The following is a 20,890-nucleotide window of genomic DNA, read 5'->3' as shown; positions in this document are numbered from 1 at the left end:
CCCTTTGAGGTAGGCACGCCTGAACTTACAGAAAGGTATTCTCTCCATAATTTCCCTTAAGTGGATGTCCAGGACGAGATCTAGGGTGTTCAACACCAAAGAGGTGAGGCTGGTTGGTCGAAAGTCCTTCGCGGAATCATGGCACGGCCTGGCTGCTTTCGGTATGAAAACCACTTCTGCGCGTCTCCAAGACTACGGTGCGTATCCCAAAGAGATACAGCTTCGATAAATCGCGACAAGCCACCGCACAACTCTTTCATGCTACTTCTATGACATGACTGGCACTATGGCATCTGGACCAGGAGATTTATATGCAAAGTAACTGTTTATAGTCCAGCCGATCTTATCCCCAGTAATTACCGCTTTGATAGTTACGCACGATTGAGGGGGCTGCAAACCCCCTAAGCAAGGCTCTGACTCACAGTCATCCTCGCAGAAAAGTCCGTCTGAACCAGTAGATCCGAGGTTTCACCGGAAGATTCCGTTCGGGACCCTTCCGACTTTTGAAAAAAGGATGGGTTCAGAATCGCTGGTGCTTTCAATGTTCTGATAATAGTCCAACCGAGACCGCCTCTTCGCGCTCTTGAGGGCCGACTTGTACTTCTTCGGGCAGTCCCTGTATGGCTGCTAATATTTATGCCTGTAGCAGATGTTGACCAGGGAAGTGTCAGCCTCCTGAGGCACGAGGCTTTAAAGGCGGTATCGAATGCCTTTGCCAGAGCCCCGACCTTTGACTCCAGTACGTCTGTCGTACCAATCTTAGCAATTTGCGCACCGGATAGTTTGTTGTTAATTACTTGACCAAACTTTCTCCAGTCGATACCCCTAGCGTCTCTGAAGGGTTTGGAGACCTCTGCGGCGAGATCTAGACTGAAAAGTATCCAACTTTGATCTGAGAAGGATCTCTGGTCAGACAATCTCTAGTTTTCCGCCTTTAGAATTCCATTGTCGGTTATTAGGGTAACATCAAGAACTTCCTCCCAACCGTCACAGGATAATGGAAGGTTGGCGTACTACACCTGTTACACATCGATAGATTTGTATTAATAATAAAATCAAAGAATGACTCACCTCTTTCATTGATTTCCGAGCTACCCCAAAGCGTACCTCTTGCATTGGCGCCGCGGCCTTTCTACAGGTTGGCATTCCTTGTTGCTATGTTTGTAGCACTTCTGGCACAGTTTATCGGTCGTAGGCCATGTAAGCTGAGGAAATATGCACGTTCTTTGCCCCCGCTTGCTTCAATTTGACCACGACTAGGTCGCTGGAAATCAGGTAGGGACACAGAAAAGGGTGTAGACTCTTCCTCGCAAGGATACATGCTCTAGGTCTGTGCTGATCAGCGTTTCCTGTGTTGTGGAATAAATTATAATATTTGCTTTGGACCTCTTTGATGGCTCAGTCCCCTCCGATTCAAGGCGCCCCAAGGCTCCTGCAGGACAAGCAGATTAGCCGAGGCGCACCTTGAGTACTGAAGATTTATCTGCGTTACCCTCAGCAAGATCTGCTTGCATGGGAAGTTCGTCAGTTCCCGTCGGAATATCGATCCTCATCTCCCCCAACAGTTCGTTGGCGGCGTCGATTGGATCCAGGTCTTCGTCCAGTTTTGCAGAGCGGAACACTTTCACCTTCGTGCGCGCATTCTAACTCTCTAACACATTTTATAGACTACCATTTCCAGTACTTCCATGCACTCTCCGTTTTTATGGAGTAGAAAAATTTGGCTGTTCGTGTGGGGTTCCTCCTCCATGACAACTTCCCACTTTGCCATGGGAATCGTAGGTTTTTGAAGTTACCGGGATTGGACGAGCTTGTCCTTATCCATGCGGATCTCCGGCAACCAAATACGAGCGACCGGTTTCTTGGCAACCTCGTCGTAGGGGGACAACTTCGAGCTTTACGCCCTCCCAGGTGCCACAGATCTTAGTGACGCACGAACCGAAGAACCCTAGAGAATTGGTCCTCCCAAGCTATAATATGGAACGCACGGACAACCTGATAGGAATCAAAGTAGGGGCTGGATCCAGTGCGTTCGCCTTTGGCGTCCAGGAGCCTGGTCTCAACGCTGGTTCACACCTATTTTGCCGCTAGCGGAATTGCCATCGCCCGGTGCCGCACGTAAGTGGCTCCTGGGGCGTCACTTAACGGTTCATGGCTCCTCGGCTGGCTGTTGCTGCTTACATTTCTCCTGAAGTTGCTTAGTGTCCGAGCTCGTGCCCAAGACTAACAAGCTGATATTGAATGTCAGCAAATGCCACACGGTGTGCTATTCCCTTAAACCCTTACCAGGATCCATTTCTTATTCCCTTGGTGGACAACTACTGTCTCTTTGCTGGATGCCAGCAGCTCGTCCTACTATGAAGCGGCTGGCATCACCGCTTCTTCTTCTCTCGTTAAATGACCATGATGCTGGACGAAACTGCGAATTGTCATATTTTTTATCCAATACGCCATCGTTTTGTAATTTAGGGCCTGCTAAAAGGCTGGGGGAGTTGTCGATTATTTGACAGGAGTACAGGTGAATCGTAAGTTACCACCATTCCCAGCAGTCTACCAAAGCGACAATCAAACCCATACTGATGGGTACCCCATAGAGCTGCACTGCGTGGACTGTGTGACCCACTCTTTTTTCCTTCTTCTTTGATGAACAGTGAACCTGGCCTTCGACGCGACAGCTATCGACAACGATTTTCACGGGCAAATCCGAAGAAGTCGGCTACGAGGAATAGCTCGGAATATCGAGGCCCTGGTGCTGGGGCTGTGGAGTCGAGGTTCGCCCATAACTTAACCAATCCAATTGGAGAGAAACTTTCTTCCACTTTTTTTGGTCCATGGATCGCTCTTTTTGGACTAGCACCCGAACTTGAAAAAACCTCGCATAGAGGTAAAGGGTAGTTTTGGACAAGCGAGAAAAAGTTCACTGTATGATCCAAACCGAAGAAGGGGTTGGACCATGATTTGATTGACTGCCTGTTTTGACGTCGCGTCGAGAACTCAGAACAGTGAACAGATCACACGTCAAAAATAGATACATTGTCCTTCGAGCGAAGGATATGGTCGGTAAGCAATTTCTATCTGCTGGAGATAATGTTATTGAACAGTATTTCGCCATTTGGAGATTGCTGGCGATTGGATCCTCCATTGGGATAGCTCCTCGAGTCTCGGTTCGTTACCCAGGACGTTACAGCCTCACAAAAGTTCCAAACACTGTCGCACCCTCCCAAAAGCCTTAATTAGATTCTCTCCAATTTTGGCTGATTCTTTCGTACACGACAGGTATGTGTGGACCCAAAAGGGTGCTACTTTAAAGAATATTGATATGGGACTCGTTGGACGATTTTTTCCGAGAAGTATGCCGTTTGATAAAAGATCAAATGTAACAGCATTAGCTTTCTTATTTCCCGAAAAATCGGCCTTAATTTAAAAACAAAATACTTAGTGACCAACCCAATATAACAGGTAACACAAAGGTGATACTTACATATTCTCTATGACTCTTATGATTAGTATCTACATAGCTGGCTCCATTTGACGGTGCTATCGATTGATTACGTGACGAACGATTACGTAATTTACTCTCTTTTGTCATACTACCGCCAAGAAGATCTCCATGAGAAGTATATGATATTCTAGACTGATGCGAGGTATATGAGGAATGTCGAGATCCTTTTATTTTGAAAAGAGAAATGCACGTGGAAAATGTTAAAAATCTTATATTACAATAATCAAACAGACTACCTAGGTTGCCATAATAAACGGGTACAATGATGGCTCCATTCTCCTCAGACATTGGCGTAACAGCATTTGAATCATCGGCGTATGGTAAATGCTCTTGTGCATCAAGATATGTCGATAATACCAGTGGTTTCCGATCGCTTCCTGGTATTCCGAAACGGCCTCGTCCATTTCGTATCGTAAACTGTAATAAAAAAATTATAAACTCATTATTATATCATATCTTTTTTCACGGATAAATTCGTTATCATTATCATAACAGATAGAATATTCATAGTTCAACAGATTTAAGCCCGAAAATGTTGGTGGGTATACCGTAGTAAGGTAGGCGCTCAGTCAGATAGGACTCTTTTTGAACCCCAGTAGCCGTCAATTCAAGGAGATAGGTGTAAAAAAAATCTCTCGTTGACGATGGAAAACCTTGCATAAATGGGCTACTTAATCCTGATGGCTAATGAATTACAAGATGCTAACACAGTTCTTGAAGTTGACAATCATGATCGTCACCAATGACAGTACAATCGCTGGCCGATCTGGGTCTGAATAAGGCACTCCAAATATCCCGGTTCTGCGTCAAGTTTCACAAATTCGATATCCTTAGCGACTGTCTGGTGACTTGACCTACGACATTACTTCATCTAAGACGGGGACTACCATGTCTTCTTTTTCAACCATTGCCAAAGAGAATAGTATGTTGGTGAAGACAAGCTCAATTAAGGTCAATTAAACTCGAAGAATTAGAATCATTACTCAACGAAGATTCATATCAAATGCAAAAAGAACTCCCAAAAACATTGGACGTTACTCAACAAGCTCTAATATTTTGAATAGGAGGATATCGGTTCTATACGAGCTGAAACCCAGAGATGTCGAATGATTACATGTCAGAAATGTTGCAGGATGGAACAAAAGATAGTCGTTTCAGCATCGAATCATAACCGGAGCAGAAAAATGGATTCATTGCGACAATTCGAAACGTCAAAGGTCGTATGAAAAGCCTAGTCAACGAGAACATCTACACCGAAGCCGAATATCCAAGGTGCCAAGGTAATGCCCTATATTTGGTGGGATCAAAAGTGTGATCTACCATGAACTGCTAGAACCTTGATATACCGTCATGACAGACTTCAACATTCAACATTCTTTCAAAGAAAGCGGCAACCGAAAAACTACGACCAGACACAAGACCATAATATTCCACTATGACAACGCTCGGCCTCATTATTGCAAGCATCAAAGCCTGGCACTGAGATTTGGTGTTAGTTGAAATGGAAAAATATGGTTAATTCGTTTCCAATTCCTCCGACCATTTCTGAAATAAACCTCAAACAAATTTTTCCAATAATGTATAGTGATGATGCTTAACATAACTTAACACTTTAATGACAACTATTCCCACATTGACCAGCAGATGCATCCTCCTGGGGACGGGGCCTTTATAGAACCTGTAAACTCAAAAATGAGACAAACGTCAAACTGCCCAGCGAAAGCAATGGATGAGCACATGACACTCAAATGTCTCTATAAAGGAAATACACAAAACCTTTCATGCCTGAAGCGTCCTGCTTCCGGTTTCCCGACTTGTTTTTTTGAGGAGGTGGAAATCTTCAAAAGACCCTGGTCTGGACACACCAGTGCGTGGCATTTTTACTCACGAAAACTACCCCCGAGTCCCTCTCCTCCTCCCGCGCAGAACCACCACAAGGTATTATATCACGGGGCAGAGTCACCTCACTCTAGCTTAGTCACCTTTCTTCTATACACGCCGTACGTGACCGTGCTTTTCTAATCTCCTCTACCTTTTGAAGTTTATTTTGGATAGATGCCATCATGGAGTTGGGAGCATCACAATTTTCTTGTTGTGCTACCATTTTCGGCACCAGATTTTCTGGTACCAGCAACTCTCCTTGAATCTCCTCTAGATTCCTCCTTTCTTGCAAAAATTTCGGACAGTGGAAGAGTACGTGCTCTGGGTCCTCTGGGACTCCATTCCAATTTGGACAGTTGGGTGAGGTCTCTAATTTAAACCTGTGCAGAAATTGGCGGTATCATCCATGCCCCGTGGGAAACTGGGTGAAATTATAATTAATCTCACCGTGTCGCCTCTCCAACCACTCCTTGATGGCAGAAATGAGCCTGTGAGTCCACCGACCGAGCATTTCTCGAGCGTTCTTCTTCTGCGATGAGGGAGTGATTGGCTTCGCATTGTATATGTTCGCCATCTCATCTGCCAAGATGTCAATCGGCATCATCCCAGAGATGACGAAAGCTGCATCATCTGAGACAGTCTTGAATGCAGAACATACCCCAAGAGCCGTCCTCCTATAGACTGTACTCAGTTTGTAAGTGTTAACTGACATCCGTAACGCCTTTCTCCAAACTGGGGTCGCATAGAGCATGATTGAGGTCACCACCCTGGCTATAAGCAACCTAGAGGTATACCCTCCCACGTTCGGCATCATTCTTGCCAGGGCCATACTAGCAGTGGCTGATTTGTCGCAGACATACTGCACGTGTTGCTTATAGTTTCCTATCTATCACCACCCCCATTTGATGGTGGGCTTGGAAGTGATGATATGATTCAGGCGCTTAGTGATAAGGACCGCTTCTGCTTTTACTCCGCAATTGTCAGACCAGAGCACTAATTTCCTCACTTGAGTATAAGTCAGCACCTGCGAGATGCTATGCGACAACTACCAGCGCTATGTTATCAGTGTAACCTACGGAAAAAGAAGATTAAGTGCATCGTTGTGCATGATGTCCCACAAAAGTAAGCCCAATGCGGAGCCCTGCGGGACACCTGCGGAAACAACGTGCTCCTGGGGTCCGTCATCGGTGTCATACCAGAGCTTTCTTTCAGTTAAAAAACTATCGACGATAGCGGCGAGATAGGCGGGAATACTAACCTTCGCTGGAGATTTGCGTATTAGATTCCAATTGGCCCAATTGAAAGCATTTTTCACATCCAGGTTTACTACCACGCAATATTTGTTAATACTACACTTTCCGTGGATTGCACCTTCCAATTTAATGGCATCAATGGTTGATCTGGCTTTACGGGATCCATACTGCCGATCTGAAAGGCCGCCTTGGCTCTCAAATATAGGGAGTAATCTGTTATAGATTACCCGCTCAAACATTTTCTCCACAGTGTCTAAAAGGCATGTGGGCCTGCATGAGGAGGGTTCACATGGAGATTTACCAGGCTTGGGCAAAAGTACCAACTTCTGCCGCTCCCATGACGCTGGAAATATCCCCTCAGACATATACGCTTCGAACAACTCAACGCACATGTCCGGTCTGGTTTTCACAGCAAGCTTAAGGGCTTTACTCGGTACTCCGAACGCTTTATTGTCTCCTAATCTACTGCGGATCTCCAGCAGCTCGTCTGTGGTGACTGGCGGAACTGCCGTCACATTCAGAGGTGGTTGGAATGTGTCGGTGCTCTCCTCTTGCTGGGGGAATAACCCCTGGATGATTTCCAGCAAGAGGGTAGGTCACGTGATCTGCGGAGATGAACGGCCTCTGAATCGTCCCATCTTGTCCACTTCTGGCCAAAGCTCCTTAAAGTATTTCCTCTTGCTTCGCTGGATGGCGATCTTGAGGGTTTTGCGGGCTGCCTTATAGGCACACTGTTTTTGCCCCTGATCGACTCTACCTACCGCCCTCTGAGCCGTTCTTCTGGCTCGGTGGCAGGCTGATCGAAGGCCGGTCAGTTCGTCATTCCACCAGTAGTTTGCTCTTCTACTGGGGAATGAGCGCCTCCTAGGCATGGACGCATGGTTTTTTTTGGGCACGCACTGCGGCATTCTTCCCAAGTGAGTTGACTTGAGTGGCGAAAGTCATCAGTTTTACCTACGCTGGATCTTTTCAGCTCGAAAATGAGATCTTCGCGTAGGGCAAATTGCCCTTACTGGAGATAGCAATTGCATTCGGACGAGTTCGCACTTTTGTTTTTCCTTTCGATTTTGCTGGTAACTCCCGTCCGTCCATCGTTTTCGTTCGTCTTGGGCTTCGCAACGCTGGTCGACTTTCCAATATTCGCTGTCTGCTTTCCACCTTCTGAACTATTAGTGCTGGTTTTCAGAATGTCCTGTCCGCCTTTTTTCTCTTAGGCGCCTGCTGATTATTTAGAGGTTGCTCCTGTTTTTCACGTACTCGTTTATTTCGCCGCGATGATGGTAGTACGATTAGGCGTCACTTGGGTCGCTTGTGACACTGTTGGCACAGCGGAGTTTGACGTATCCTTAGCAATCTTTGTATTCTTTTCCTCCATTTGCGATCGATTATAGAGGACTCTAATAGCCCCCACCATATTCTTTATGGCTTGGTGCACATTGTACTTGTCTTTGATAAATTCCATCTACATGATTGTCGGCTTGTCTGTCTGTCTGTCATACGCATTTTTCTCAGAAATTGTTGTAGCGATTGACAGCAAATTTGGTGGAAAGGTGGAAGCTGTGCACGCTCATGCATACAATGAATTATAACATTGTAGGTCGAACTTAGGGGGGGGAGGGTCTCCATATATGCACAAGGGGAGTGCAAATTTTTTATTTCACCAAATCTAGTCATGTGTGGCATCAAGTGAAAGGCCTCGATTAGAACTTTCAGTTGCCGGTGCTAGTTTTCACATTTGTTGGAAAAGTGGGGAGTGCGGGGGGCGAAAAAGCGATCACTTCTTGCACGGACCCATTCTCAGAAACTACTCAACCCAAAAAATTTGAAAAAAATTAGGAGGCTGCCACTATATGGTGCCTAGGCTCCTAAATACCCTACAGAACGATAACTGTTCAAATAAAGTTAATAATAGTATCTTATTATAATTTTTAGTAATTGGCTGCAAAACTCCCTTAAGTTCATCCTAGAATAACCAATTTTTGCAGCAATATGTGTTGTAAGAGCACAATCCTACCAAGTTTGGTGGAAATCGCACTATTACTAACAAAATTATAATAGGTCAAATTTATCACTTCTGTGCAAATCGAAGACTTTGAATGTCAGTATCACGCGAAAGTGGGTATTCTCATATAATATAAGCATATATTACGTCCTAGGTTCTAATCGGACAAATGTCCACTAAAATATTTTTATATGAAAAATACACAAAACCTTTCATACCTGAAGCGTCCAGCTTCCAGTTTCCCGACTTGTTTACCTTTTTTATGTGTTTGTTAATCTTAGACGTAACGACGTTGTTTTTTCCAGACACGTGTTGGATGTCAGAAGTAAATGGACTGATGAAGATCAGTTGCCAAATTTGGCGAGCAAACGGTTTGTCAGGCTTCTGTTTAAGCATGAATGTAAGAAGTGAACGGCCTGCCCCCAAGGGAGAATCGGAAGTGTTTGATGAGGGGATCGGTAGCTCACGATCATAGATGCTGTAGTTTCGTTGAGCTGGGTTGAGTTGCTTTGAAAAGAAGCTCAACTGTTGCCAAGTTTGGTTCACCAGTCGGTGCCTACCGCTGTGTCTGCACGCATCGACAAGCACGGCTAGGAGTGCATCTAGCCGAGCAAATGCCAGTATTGTAGCATCAATAAGCTGCTGTCTGACCATTTAAAACTCCTGGACCATTTAAAACGCCTCAGTAGACAACGCAACCTAGCGGGAATCTTTTGTTTTTGGCCCAGACAAATAAGCGTTGTCTGGGTGGGAAACGACAATAGAAATTTAACATGCCCAAAAACCTTCTCAGATCCTTCACCGTGGCTGGCAGGGGAAAGTTTTTGGTCGCTTCAACCTTGTCTGGGTCTGGTTGAATTCCATCAGTGGTGACAATCTGGCCGAGAAATTTCACCCGCTTCTGTAGGAAATTGCATTTTTCAACGTTTAGAGCGAGCCTGGCCATAAGGAGAGGTTGAAAAATGCCTTCGAGATGGTCCAAATGCTTAGATTCAGAGGAAGAATTTTGTTTTGGTCACACATCACCCATGTAGTCGAAACAGAAGTTAAAGTTTCGTAGGACAGAGTGGATGAATCTCTGAGATGACTGTGGCTGTTGAGGGGGAACTTGGTGGAAAAATACCTCTCAGGGAGGACTCTCTGGTACGGAACGGATGAGGGCCCCAAAGAGTATATTGTCACAGCAGAGGAACCACAGGGATCGGTACTGGGTCCCCTGTTGTGGAATATCATGTATACTGGGGTACTTGCTGACTTTGCTGATGGCCAAAATGTTCTTGTTACAGTAAAGCATAAAGAAGATGTGGAAGTCTACGCAACTGAAACAGTGAGATCGGTAAAGTCCTGGCTAGAAAGAGTCGGGCTGACCTTGGCGAACGCGAAAACAGAAGCCGTCTTAACAATTAACCGTAGGAAAAAGAACACTATGAAGTGTGAAGTGGAAGTCGGTGGATAGAGGGTCGTATCAAAACCGGCTCTCAAATACGTGGGGGTAATAATTGACGCCAAATTGAGCTTTAGATTATACCTAGAATATGCATGCCAAAATGCAGACAGTGCCACCGCGACACTTGCAAAAATGTTGCCGAATATTGGTGGGACGAAACCCTGTCGGAGGTTGCTTCTAGCCGGAGTGATGTTTTCCAATCTACTTTATTCGTCACCTGTGTGGACAGACGCGGTTGGATACCCTCAGAGACGGAAACAGATGAACTCGGCTTACCGACTGATGGCTTAGAGGGATTGCAGCGCTTTTAGAATCACACCAGATGAGGCAGTATTGGTGGTCGTGACCATGATCCCTGTCCAATTCTGCCGGAAGAAATAAGTGTGCTGTACCGTGCAAGACGTATGGAGGGGCACACAGAGCGTAGAAATGCGGCAAACTCAGAGTTGCATGATCTCTGATAACGCAGTTGGACGCATAGGTTCCCAAAATTAAGATGCAACTTGAGCGGAAACATGGGGAGATCAACTACAACAATTTCTTACGGGACACGGTGGTTGCTACAGACAGTATCTGCGCTGGTTTGGATTGGATGACCCTCCGAATTGTCTTAGATGTGTTGACATATCGGAAGATTGAGAGCATGTTTCACTGCTGCTGTTTGCAATGGAGAGGAGGGACCTAAACTAAGGGTTGAGCAGGAGCATGAGCCCGAAGAACTTAGTTGCGGAGATGCTGAAGTCCAAGGATAACTGGCTTACGGTTTCTTCCGCAATCATGAAAATAGACGAGGAGTTGCTGACGAAGCAAAGAAGGAGGAAAGCTGAAAGGAGGAGAAGGACGAGTGCCTAAGGGCAAACCAACCAGATCGAGTAATACTTAAATGGTGGTCCTGCGGGGCTGGGGCTGGAGAAATCGGGGGTGGTTTTTAGTGCGTGCGAATCTCACATGCGCCCGCTGTGGCTCCGGCATTTGATTGTTGTTGGCAATTTTAGACCTGTCTCAACCAATTGCTAGCATACTTTTGGACAACACCCTCTCACATGCACTTACAATGTGAATCGTGTGATTCAAATATGTATAACTCTCTTTAATAGGTAATGCCATAGTTCTACTATTAGTGGGTAGGCATAGTATGCTGTGGGCTATTGGGTTGGACCCTTATATTCTTACAAGGCCCAACTACTAGGTTTGGGCTCGTGATTGAGTGATTATATTTTGTTACGCCCTTCGCCAGGGCTTAAGGGATGGTTTTGAAATGACAGTAACATAACTTGGGAAGCACTCAATGCTTAAATACATACTAGGCACTGATTACTGAAAATGCCAATGTGGCGGTTGGGTTAGGCGATGGTTTGCATCTCAATATTCATGGTCTATTATGGACGAGCTTTAGAGTCAGGAGATGTCAAAAGTATTATAATTAAATGGACCTCTACGTCTGTTTCAATGAAGAAAACGAATCACTTGCACAACATTGATTATAAATAGAATGAGCTGATAGATTAGAGGAGGAGAAATGGCTAATCACAACTACTACAATTGAAGAAGGAAGTTTTGATACTAAGAGATGAATAAAAGGTCTCCTACCTGATGTGATCCGCGTGATCCCCGTCGGATGTTAAAGGGCGATCCAGGAAGTGATAAAGAAGCCTAAAAAGAAAAAGAAAAACATTTTTCCAGTCAGTGGAATAATATGAGATCTGCAAATACAAATATCTAAAACGAAAAACTGCATAATGTATCTTTTACTTGCAAATATCATATGAATATCTTTTATTATAGCCCACGCAATTATGCGTATCTAAATAATTATCCTTGCAATCTATCATTTCATCCAATGATAATTACTGCAGTTTTTCGTCCTAAATATATTTTTCCTTTATACCATATTAATTTATATGTGCTTTTGGCAAATTGTGCATTGTAACCACTTTGTGTGTCTGCTGTAACAGAATAAGAACTTTATAGCATTTTAGCGGAGTTTGAAACCAAACAGACCCAATCAGCGTATCTTAATTGAAAATTTCCAACGATCGAGATATTCCGCGACTTTTCACTCGCCCGATTGTATACTTTTTGCTATTTCCGCTTGAAATGCGTAACTAACTTACCTTTATGAAAGATGTATCTAAAGATCTGTTAGCTCATTTCAAAATTTGGGAGTTTTGAAAGAAGTTTAACAGTTTCTTCGTTCACGTGACTGATAGTTTTAAAGGAAATGGAAGTAGGAACAGATCATACGCAAGATATTTTAAATGGTCAAGTATCTAAAATGTTAGGTAATTAAGATCAATTTTCGAGGCCCAGGAAAATATCTTGCGTATGATCATAGTCTCTGAAAAGACGAAAAGTTTCTGAAGTTCTACTTAACAATCGTCAAATGCGCATTCCTAAGAATATCCAAACTTTGATTTTATTCTCTAAATTGAAACTAGAATGGAGAGACGTGCAATGTGTTAAAGATAGATGTATTTCAGTTTTAAGTTACTCAAAATTACATATTTTAGGATGATTGTGTACTTGTGGTTATATCAATGAAAGATATGGAAATCCATAATGAGATTTTGAATCGATGAAAAGATTTTTGAGGTAGTAACGAATAAAATTAATTTAGAAGCGCAATAATTTTTACCCAAGATTTCGGTGATTTCCTGGCTACAACCCTAAAGGTTGGGATGAAAATTGAAGTCGCAAAATAAAACTGCGGTCACGCGAAAAAAAACCGAACCGCTTCGCTCAATATGCAGAAACCGACAGATGTCATGATTACAATAGCATATATCTATATCTATTCGGAAGGCAAACTAAAGTAGCGAAAGTTCAATAATGGACCAACTGAAACTTTTGTCATTCCAGACCTTCTAAATGAAGACTACGTGCCCACCAACCGGATGAGCGAATAGAGCTCACAAGGACATAAAAAGGTTGACCATCTGGGCTGCCAAAATTACCGCAGAGCTTTATTATATTACTGCAAAAATTATTGAACAACCACTAAAGGAGTTTGCTGATAGCATTGCCAAAAAAATATCCAGGCCGCCTTAGATAGTATCGATCGTAAGGAACTTCACAAAGTAAGCAGTAACCCCAGTAAACCTACCCCAGTTGGAGGGAGCCTCGAAATGCGAGCTGTTGGGTTTCCAGTAATTGGCCATGATATGGCAATAGAAAATAATGGTGATCCAAGGGATCGCCATTCCTTAGGCTACATACCAATCAGTCTTTTGGAGTTTGCAGAAAGCCTGGGCGGGGTGGGTGGGGGGGGGGGGGGGGGTCACGGGTTTTCTGCCCTATAGGAAGCTGAACTACAGAAAAGTTGAGTTCGTTCTACCACCGATCGAGGAAACCTTGTCAAAGTACCAGAGGGAGGGCCAATAAACGAAAGCTGGACAAGAATATTGAGACCTCAGAAGCAGTCTAAAGTGAGCTATATGATGGGGTAATCGAGAATGATATTGAGTATCGCAAATCTGTTGCCATCGGCTACCGAGTCGTTACGAACAAAGTACAAACACCTAACCTCTTTGAAGCGCTTGTGCAAAGGAATAACAACCGTTTTTTTATAGCAAAACATAGTTGATACGTATACCTTGTATATGATAACGCTCCAGGATTAAATGGAATTTCGAATAGAGCTCGCAAACTGGCTGAGCAACAATAACGAATTGTTAGCGACTTGGCTTACAAACTCCAGCGGGGTAAGAAGTTGAGCGACTTGGGTGGTTCTGTCTGACCAAAAAGAAAACAAGTTGGGAAACAGGAAGCTGGATGCTTCAGGTATGAAAGGGTTGTGTGTATTCCTTTTATAAAGACATTTGAGTGTGAATTTTTCCCATTAGTACGTAACACGTAATACACGCATATATTATGTGAGAATAGTCACATTCTGGTGATATCGATATTCAAAATCTTGAATTTCCAAAGAAGTGACAACTTTGACCTTTTATAACTTTGTTAGTGAACCAAACTTGGTAGGATCAAGCTCTATATTATAGCCTACATTTCTTGCGGTGCTAACTTAAACTTAAAGGGGGGTTCTGCAACCAATTACTGAAAATTATAGTAATATACTATTATTAACTTTATTTGAAGGGATATCGGTATGGAAGGTATTTCGAAGCTTTGCCACCATTTAGCGGCACCCTCTTGATTTTTTTTCAGATTTTTCGGTAGTTTCTGAGAATGGCCCCGTTAAATGATCACTTTCGACCCCCCCGAACACCCCGCCTTTCCAACAAATGTCAAAACCAAGACCAGTTTCGAAAAGTACTAACCGAGACTTTCCATTTAATACCCTACATGATTATATTTGGTAAAAAAAAATGTACACCCCCCTTTTGCATATATGGGGACCTCGGCGTTCACAGTTCCCATCTTTTCACCAAATTTTGTTGTCAATCGCTGTTACAGTCTCCAGGAAAAATGCGTGTGACGGACAGACAGACAGACAGACGGGCAGACGGACAGACGGACAGAATTTCTTCCAAAGTATTTAGTCAATTATACACGTTTATTTGTCACTTTCACCTTATTCACACTTTAAGCGACTGTGTAAGGAAGCTGATACGAATCCCTGCGGTGACGCCTATAAAACAGTAATATTGAAAGTCAAAGGCAAACGCTTTCCACCGATTGCTTGCCCTACTCTGCTTAATGAAATAGTAACGGGTCTTTTCCCACAGAATGCGAGTACCGCTAACCTTTCCACTGTCAAGATAGACACCGCCGAATTTCCCATGGTAAGTGAAAGTAAGTGCTCTCAAAGCAGCAGTCAAAATAGCTCCAAATATGTTTACCGAGGCGTTCACCACATGCCTTAAAGAAGAAGTATTTTATATTCAATGGAAGAAGCAGAAATTAATATTAGTCCCCAAGTCAAACAAACCTTTGGGGGAAGCTTCGTCCTACAGGCCGATATGCCTTCTAAATAATACTGGCAAACTATTCGAACGAGTAATCTATAACAGATTAATTCCAATTGCCGAAAAGGATGGCGGTCTCTCCGAAAATCAGTTCGGTTTTCGAAAGAGGAGGTCTACAACGGATGCAGCGGTTCTAGTAGCTAACACAGCTACGATCACACTTGACGAGGGCAAATATTGTGCAGTGATTACACTTGATGTGAAGAACGCCTTCAATTCCGCTAGATGGAGCAAGCTACTTGAGTCCCTAATCAACTTAGGAGTGGCGAAGTACCTGGTGCGTATCGTTGCCGACTTCCTAATCGATAGGATTCGGTGCTGCGAATCAGATGAAGGAATGAAATTATGACAAACGACATGCGGAGTTCCATAAGGGTCTGTCCTAGGGCCACTCTTGTGGATTATTATGTATAATGGAGTACTGACACTAAACCTTCCTACTGGTGTGGCCCTCATTGGTTTCGTGGACGATATTGGTGTGACGGTTGTTGTACGCCTATTCGAAGAAGTCGAGCTTTATGCAAATGAAGCAGTCTATGAGATTAAATCCTGGTTAGAGAATGCTGGTCTACAGCTCGCAGAGCATAAGACGGAAGTAGTGCTTATTACTAAGCGAAGAAAGTGCACTTGCATGAAGATCAAAGTTGGAACGCAAACAATTCATTCCAAGCCTGCGCTTAAGTACTTAGGCGTAATGGTTGACCACAGGTTAGGCATATAACATTGGAGCGCTTGTTGCGAGGAGCTACCAAAAATAGGCGACCCAAAGCCGAGCCGTCGATTCTTTATTTCGAAGGTGGTCAGTTCGATCCTACTGTATGCAGCTTCAGTATGGGTAGATGCACTGAAAAATATAGCAAATCAGAGCAAGATTGGAGCTGCATATCGCATAAATCTACTCCGAACATGTTGCGCTTACAGAGCAATATCCAATGAAGCAACTTACGTGATAGCGGGAATGGTCCCGATTGAGATTCCGGCGAAAGAAATACAAAGACTTTACGATCGAACGTATCTCACCGGAGAACCTCCTGCCCGTCGACGACAGTTCGCACGAACTGAAACTGTCGCAGAATGGCAAGAGAAATGGGACGAGTCAGAAAAAGGCCGCTGGACTCACAAAACCATATGGGATATCCGGAAATGAATCGAGCGACCCCACGGCGAAGTAGGTTTCGACCTAACTCAATTCTTCAGCGGCGGGTATCGAGCATATCTGTATTGATTTGGGCGTAATAATTTGCCATATTGTCCAAAGTGCTCAAATATTGCAGAGGACGCAGAACACATTTTTTTCATTGTCCCAGATACGAAGCCCAAAGGGCTACCTTAGAAGCTACAACCGGGGAGCACTTTACATTCGAAAACATTATATAATGGAACTTGTAGTGAAAGCAAAGGGAATATGGACCGAAGTCGAAAGGGTAATTGCAGTCATCGGAAAGAAGCTTAGGCAGGAAGAAGTGACCCGAAAGAATGATCGCGAGAGAAACACGAATATCAACATGAGCGCACAATAAATTCTGATCCAGCCCCGCGACGTAATACTACATGGGAGTCTCGCGGGAAGAGTGGAACCAGAATGAGGTGGTTTTAGTGGGTAAGAGTCCCACATAACTGTGTGGCAGGAGCCTGGGGTAGCTTTTGAAGCTTTCCACCTTCTATCGGCAAAAAAAATACAGACAAACAGACAGACAGTAAACCGATTTTAATAAGGTTTTGCATTAAGTTGATGCGGACTTAGGACCCCCTTCATTCTCAAAACGAAGGTTTTGTTTTACACAAAACCTTAAAAAGCGAGCCGAAGTACTGAGTCCCATGTACGCAAATACAGAAACTCGGGCTCAAAATCTGCACGCCGACCTGGATGCGGGCACTATAGCAAGGAATAATTTGCGTAAGGCAGCACGACACCGGATCGCATAGTCCCATTTCGCTGAGTTCACTCTTAAGTGAGCAATGGTGTTTTCCATAAACCCTATATATATGGTTGCCATTCACCCTTTTGGTGGGGTAAAGCGCGTGGTTGACGCGCCATCTTTCGCGATTACCTAAAAAGCGTTTGAGCTCCCTCTACGATTCCCTGAGATCCCTGCACTCATACTTTACTCGTCTGCGTCAAGTGTCTTTGGGGCAGCATGACGTAGCCAGTAATGCAATTGTCGCCCCTCCTTAATGTGTGACCACTGCCTTCCGATCACAATGCCTATGAGTGCCAGACCTATGCGCCGACCAAGTTTTTCGTTTGGGATAGTATCAGGCTAGCGTACTGCAACAATATGATGCAGACAGGTGTCGGTTGACGTAATTTTGGAGCTTTTGAGTGACATTGGATTTCCCTTTCCATATGATACTTTCATATGGCAACACAGAAAGAACACTAGCACAAAACAGTCTCAACTTGATCATAGTGTTGAGAAAACTACATTTCCAGATTTTGGACAAGGCAGCGAAAGCGGATCTAGCACTGTTAATGCGTCCAGTTAGGTGTGACGGTGACGGTGTGACATTCCGAGAAGTTCGGCGTAGTATGCGCGGTGACAACAGGGATAATTCTATCAAGTGGGCAAGATAAAAGCTAGTTTTACTAACAAGCAAACAAAGATGCTACTCTCTTTATTGTCGTACAGTATGGAAAAGATGACAAATAAAGTGATATAGTGGCGCAGCAGGGTTAACGACATTCGAAATTTATTTCGAATGTTGTTAATGCGACAAACAGATGCCTCCGTGACGTACCCTTGAGAAAATAGGGGAACCAGTGGTGTTAATGTGGTGCTGCACATTGTGCTTCACTGGTTTACAGAGACTACATTTGGTAGTAATCTGGCTAAACTTTTGAAGGAGAGGAATACGAGAGTCAGTAATATCCTCCAAAAGTACGGAAAGATTGTTGTTGGGGTGTGATGAGATTCTGCCTCACGAGTTAAGATTGGTTGTGGGGTATACAAGGGACCTCTTCTGCAAGTCCACTAGCAACCCAGAAGCTAGCTATTGCACGGAAAGAATTTGAGCAACTTATCCAACAGGGTATCTGCAGACCTCCAGACAACTGTTGGTCTTCCCCACTCCATATGGTCCCTACGCCAAACTGCGAATGGCGCCCCTGCGGGGATTATAGAAGGCTAAAAGCACAGACTGTTCCTGACCGATATCATATTCCATTCATCCACGACTTTGCGCATCATCTCGCAAACTGCCGCATCTTTTCGATCTTGGATTTAGCCAAGATGTACCACCAAATCCCTATAGCTCTAGAAGACATTCCAAAGACGGCAATATGAACACCCTTTGGACTTTTCGAGTTCACGCGCACGCAATGCAGCGCAAACCTTTCAAAGATTTATCCACTCGGTCTTGCGAAACCTCGACTTCTGTTTCGTGTATTTGGATGATGTTTTAGTCGCTTCTTCTTCAGAGTCTGAGCATTGACCCCATCTCGAGTGCATTTTTCAACGTCTCCTTGAGGCCGGTTTAGTCCTAAACGTTAATAAATGCAAGTTTCTCCAGACGCAGCTGAGATTCCTCGGCCACTCCATTTCCCCTGACGGTATACAGCCCGAACCGGACAAGGTACAAGCGATTACAAGCTTCCCGCGTCCGAAAATTGTGTAGAAGTTGCGGGAGTTCTTGGACATGCTAAACTTCTATCGTCGTTTCCTACCCAAGGTCGCCCAACACCAGTCCGTTTTGAACGCGTACTTCTTTGGCCCCAAAACAAAAGACACAGGAGATATTGTGTGGTCTGAAGAGGCTGTCCGCGCGTTTGACAAATCCCGACAACAACTGGTCGATGCTACACTTTTGGCATTCCCTCAATAAGATGCACCCCTAACCGTTTTTGTTGATGCCTCTGACATCGCACTAGGTGCTGTTCTTCACCAAAAGGTGAAACAAGTCTAGTAGCCGTTGAGCTTTTTCTCTATAAAAGTAGAAAGTAGTCGTAGCAGTTATGTCAAACTGGTCAATAAAGTAGCAACAATCGTAAACTTGGAACATGATCCAATGGTGTTAGCCTTGTATTGGAACCACTGGATGCTAAAAAATAATTAGTTCAGTAAAATTGAGTATTTCTGCGTAGCTTGGCTAATTCCCTCTCAAAGAGCCTCCCATGGCAGAAGCATGAATACTTGCACACAAAAAAGAGAGAAAACGAAAACGTAACTAGACCATGGAACAGTTTATCGATCTCAGATTATAATAATAACTAATAAAAAAAAATATTGGTCGTTTACCATCGACTTCGATGTTCAGGCCAATCTTGGCAAGAGAATTTTCGATAGTGCGAGTTACATGACCATATCATCGGAGACGGTTCTCTCGCAATTTTTCCACAACCGGATCAACTCCATATCGATCGCGCATATCCTCGTTTCGAATGTGATCGAAGCGTGTCACACCACTTGTCCAACTTAACACTTTCATCTGCATTACGGCGAGACGTCGTTCATTGTCTCTTATAGTCGGCCAATACTCAGAACCATCGAAGGCGACAGGATGGAAGACTTTCCGGTTAATTTGAGATTTAAGGCATTCGTCGATATATTGATCACAAATTTTTCTCCATTAGGTGACAGCATTGACCAGAGATGTTTAAATCGTTTATTTCTGGACAGTCACTGCCAATGTCTCTGATTGTGTCTGTTTCATGGGGATCGGTCGTCAAAAGTTAATTTATTCAGATTCAATCTGAGACCGTGTTGCATGAGGCTAGGGTCATAGGCAAACATCATCTGTATAAATACAGCTTTATAGGGTGTTGGACGTTGGATGTCCCATGTGGCCGAGTCCATAATAAAAACAAAGAGGAGTGGTGAGGGTGTGCTACCTTGATGAACACCGACAGAGATACGAAGCGGTTTTGTTACACCAGCAATTCACTAGCGCTGACAATGATTTTGCCTGTTTCATAGGGATCGGTCGTCAAAAATCCAGTTTTATTTAGATTCAATCTGAGGCGATAATTCCATTTTTGGAAAAGTTGATTGAGATCATTTTTGCTATTAGAAGCTAGGAAAACATCATCTGCATAAAGCAGTGTAGAGGGCGCTGGAAGTTGGATGTCCCGTGTGACGGTGTCCATAATAAGAGCAAAGAGGACTGGTGAAAGTGGGCTTCCTTGATGAAAACGGGCAGAGACATGAACCGATTTTGAAGCACCCACCGAACTTCGCATCGCGGAAGAGCAATTGAATCCAGTTCACGATTTCTGCTGATACTAGGTGTTGTCGTGGAGCATACCAGATGAGTTCGTGTCAAGTGTCTTCTCCAGATCCAGAATTGCAATATAAAGTGGGCGATGCTTCTCCATGAGTAACAACGCAGCGTGTATTGTGGCAGTAGTTCGGCAGTTCGTGACAAATCCGGCTTGTTTCATGGTTATTTGAACGATGTCACGAATAGGGTTGTCAAGAATGCGTTCAAATATCTTCATGGTAGCAAACGGATCGGACGGTAATGCGGCCATTCCGCTGGATTACCTTTCTTTTTCCATGTTGGAACTTTCTTGCAGGTCAGATGTGTTCTACCTTCCAATATAATCCGACTGAAGATTTCACTGAAACACATTGTTGGCTTCCAGCTCATTGTTTTCCAGAACTCAGATGCGATGTCGTCAGGTCCTGTTGCTTTCCCCGATTTCATTCGTTTTATTGCTTCCTAGACTTCAGAGGAGCTGACAGCTGTAAATGTTGAAAGATGCGAACAAGTTGCTAAGGCGATTCATCAACCGATTCATGTGATTTTTTTAAGGGGAATGTCACCTCCGTTCTGAAGAGAGCTCTGCTTTATGAATCCAGACTGGAGAGCCTACGCTTGCAGACGTCTTTAACTTGGGTCAAAGCCGGTATTCGAAGCTCGTATCACACCACTCCCTGGGTT

The 20,890-nt window shown here is 44.0% G+C and overlaps 1 protein-coding gene across 50 annotated transcripts in view; it reads right to left on the bottom strand.

Annotated features, from left to right (window-relative positions):
- The window catches only part of LOC119653867 (sodium channel protein para), a 317,579-nt gene that overhangs the window by 101,874 nt on the left and 194,815 nt on the right, over positions 1–20,890 (bottom strand). For 33 of the 50 annotated variants that reach the window (XM_038058971.1, XM_038058972.1, XM_038058974.1 and 30 more), the window contains 3 exons: positions 11,676–11,738; positions 3,739–3,919; positions 3,482–3,666 (listed from right to left, as the gene is read on the bottom strand). In XM_038058971.1, the coding sequence (XP_037914899.1) occupies positions 3,482–3,666; positions 3,739–3,919; positions 11,676–11,738 (429 nt within the window). Of the gene's footprint in view, positions 1–3,481; positions 3,667–3,735; positions 3,920–11,675; positions 11,739–20,890 lie in introns of all 50 variants that reach the window. The other 17 variants (XM_038058927.1, XM_038058962.1, XM_038058975.1 and 14 more) reach the window with 1 other exon arrangement.

The sequence above is a fragment of the Hermetia illucens genome, chromosome 4 (assembly GCF_905115235.1).
Source record: "Hermetia illucens chromosome 4, iHerIll2.2.curated.20191125, whole genome shotgun sequence".
Classification (NCBI taxonomy): Eukaryota; Metazoa; Arthropoda; class Insecta; order Diptera; family Stratiomyidae; genus Hermetia; species Hermetia illucens.
This window is presented reverse-complemented; position numbering and strand designations above follow the sequence as displayed.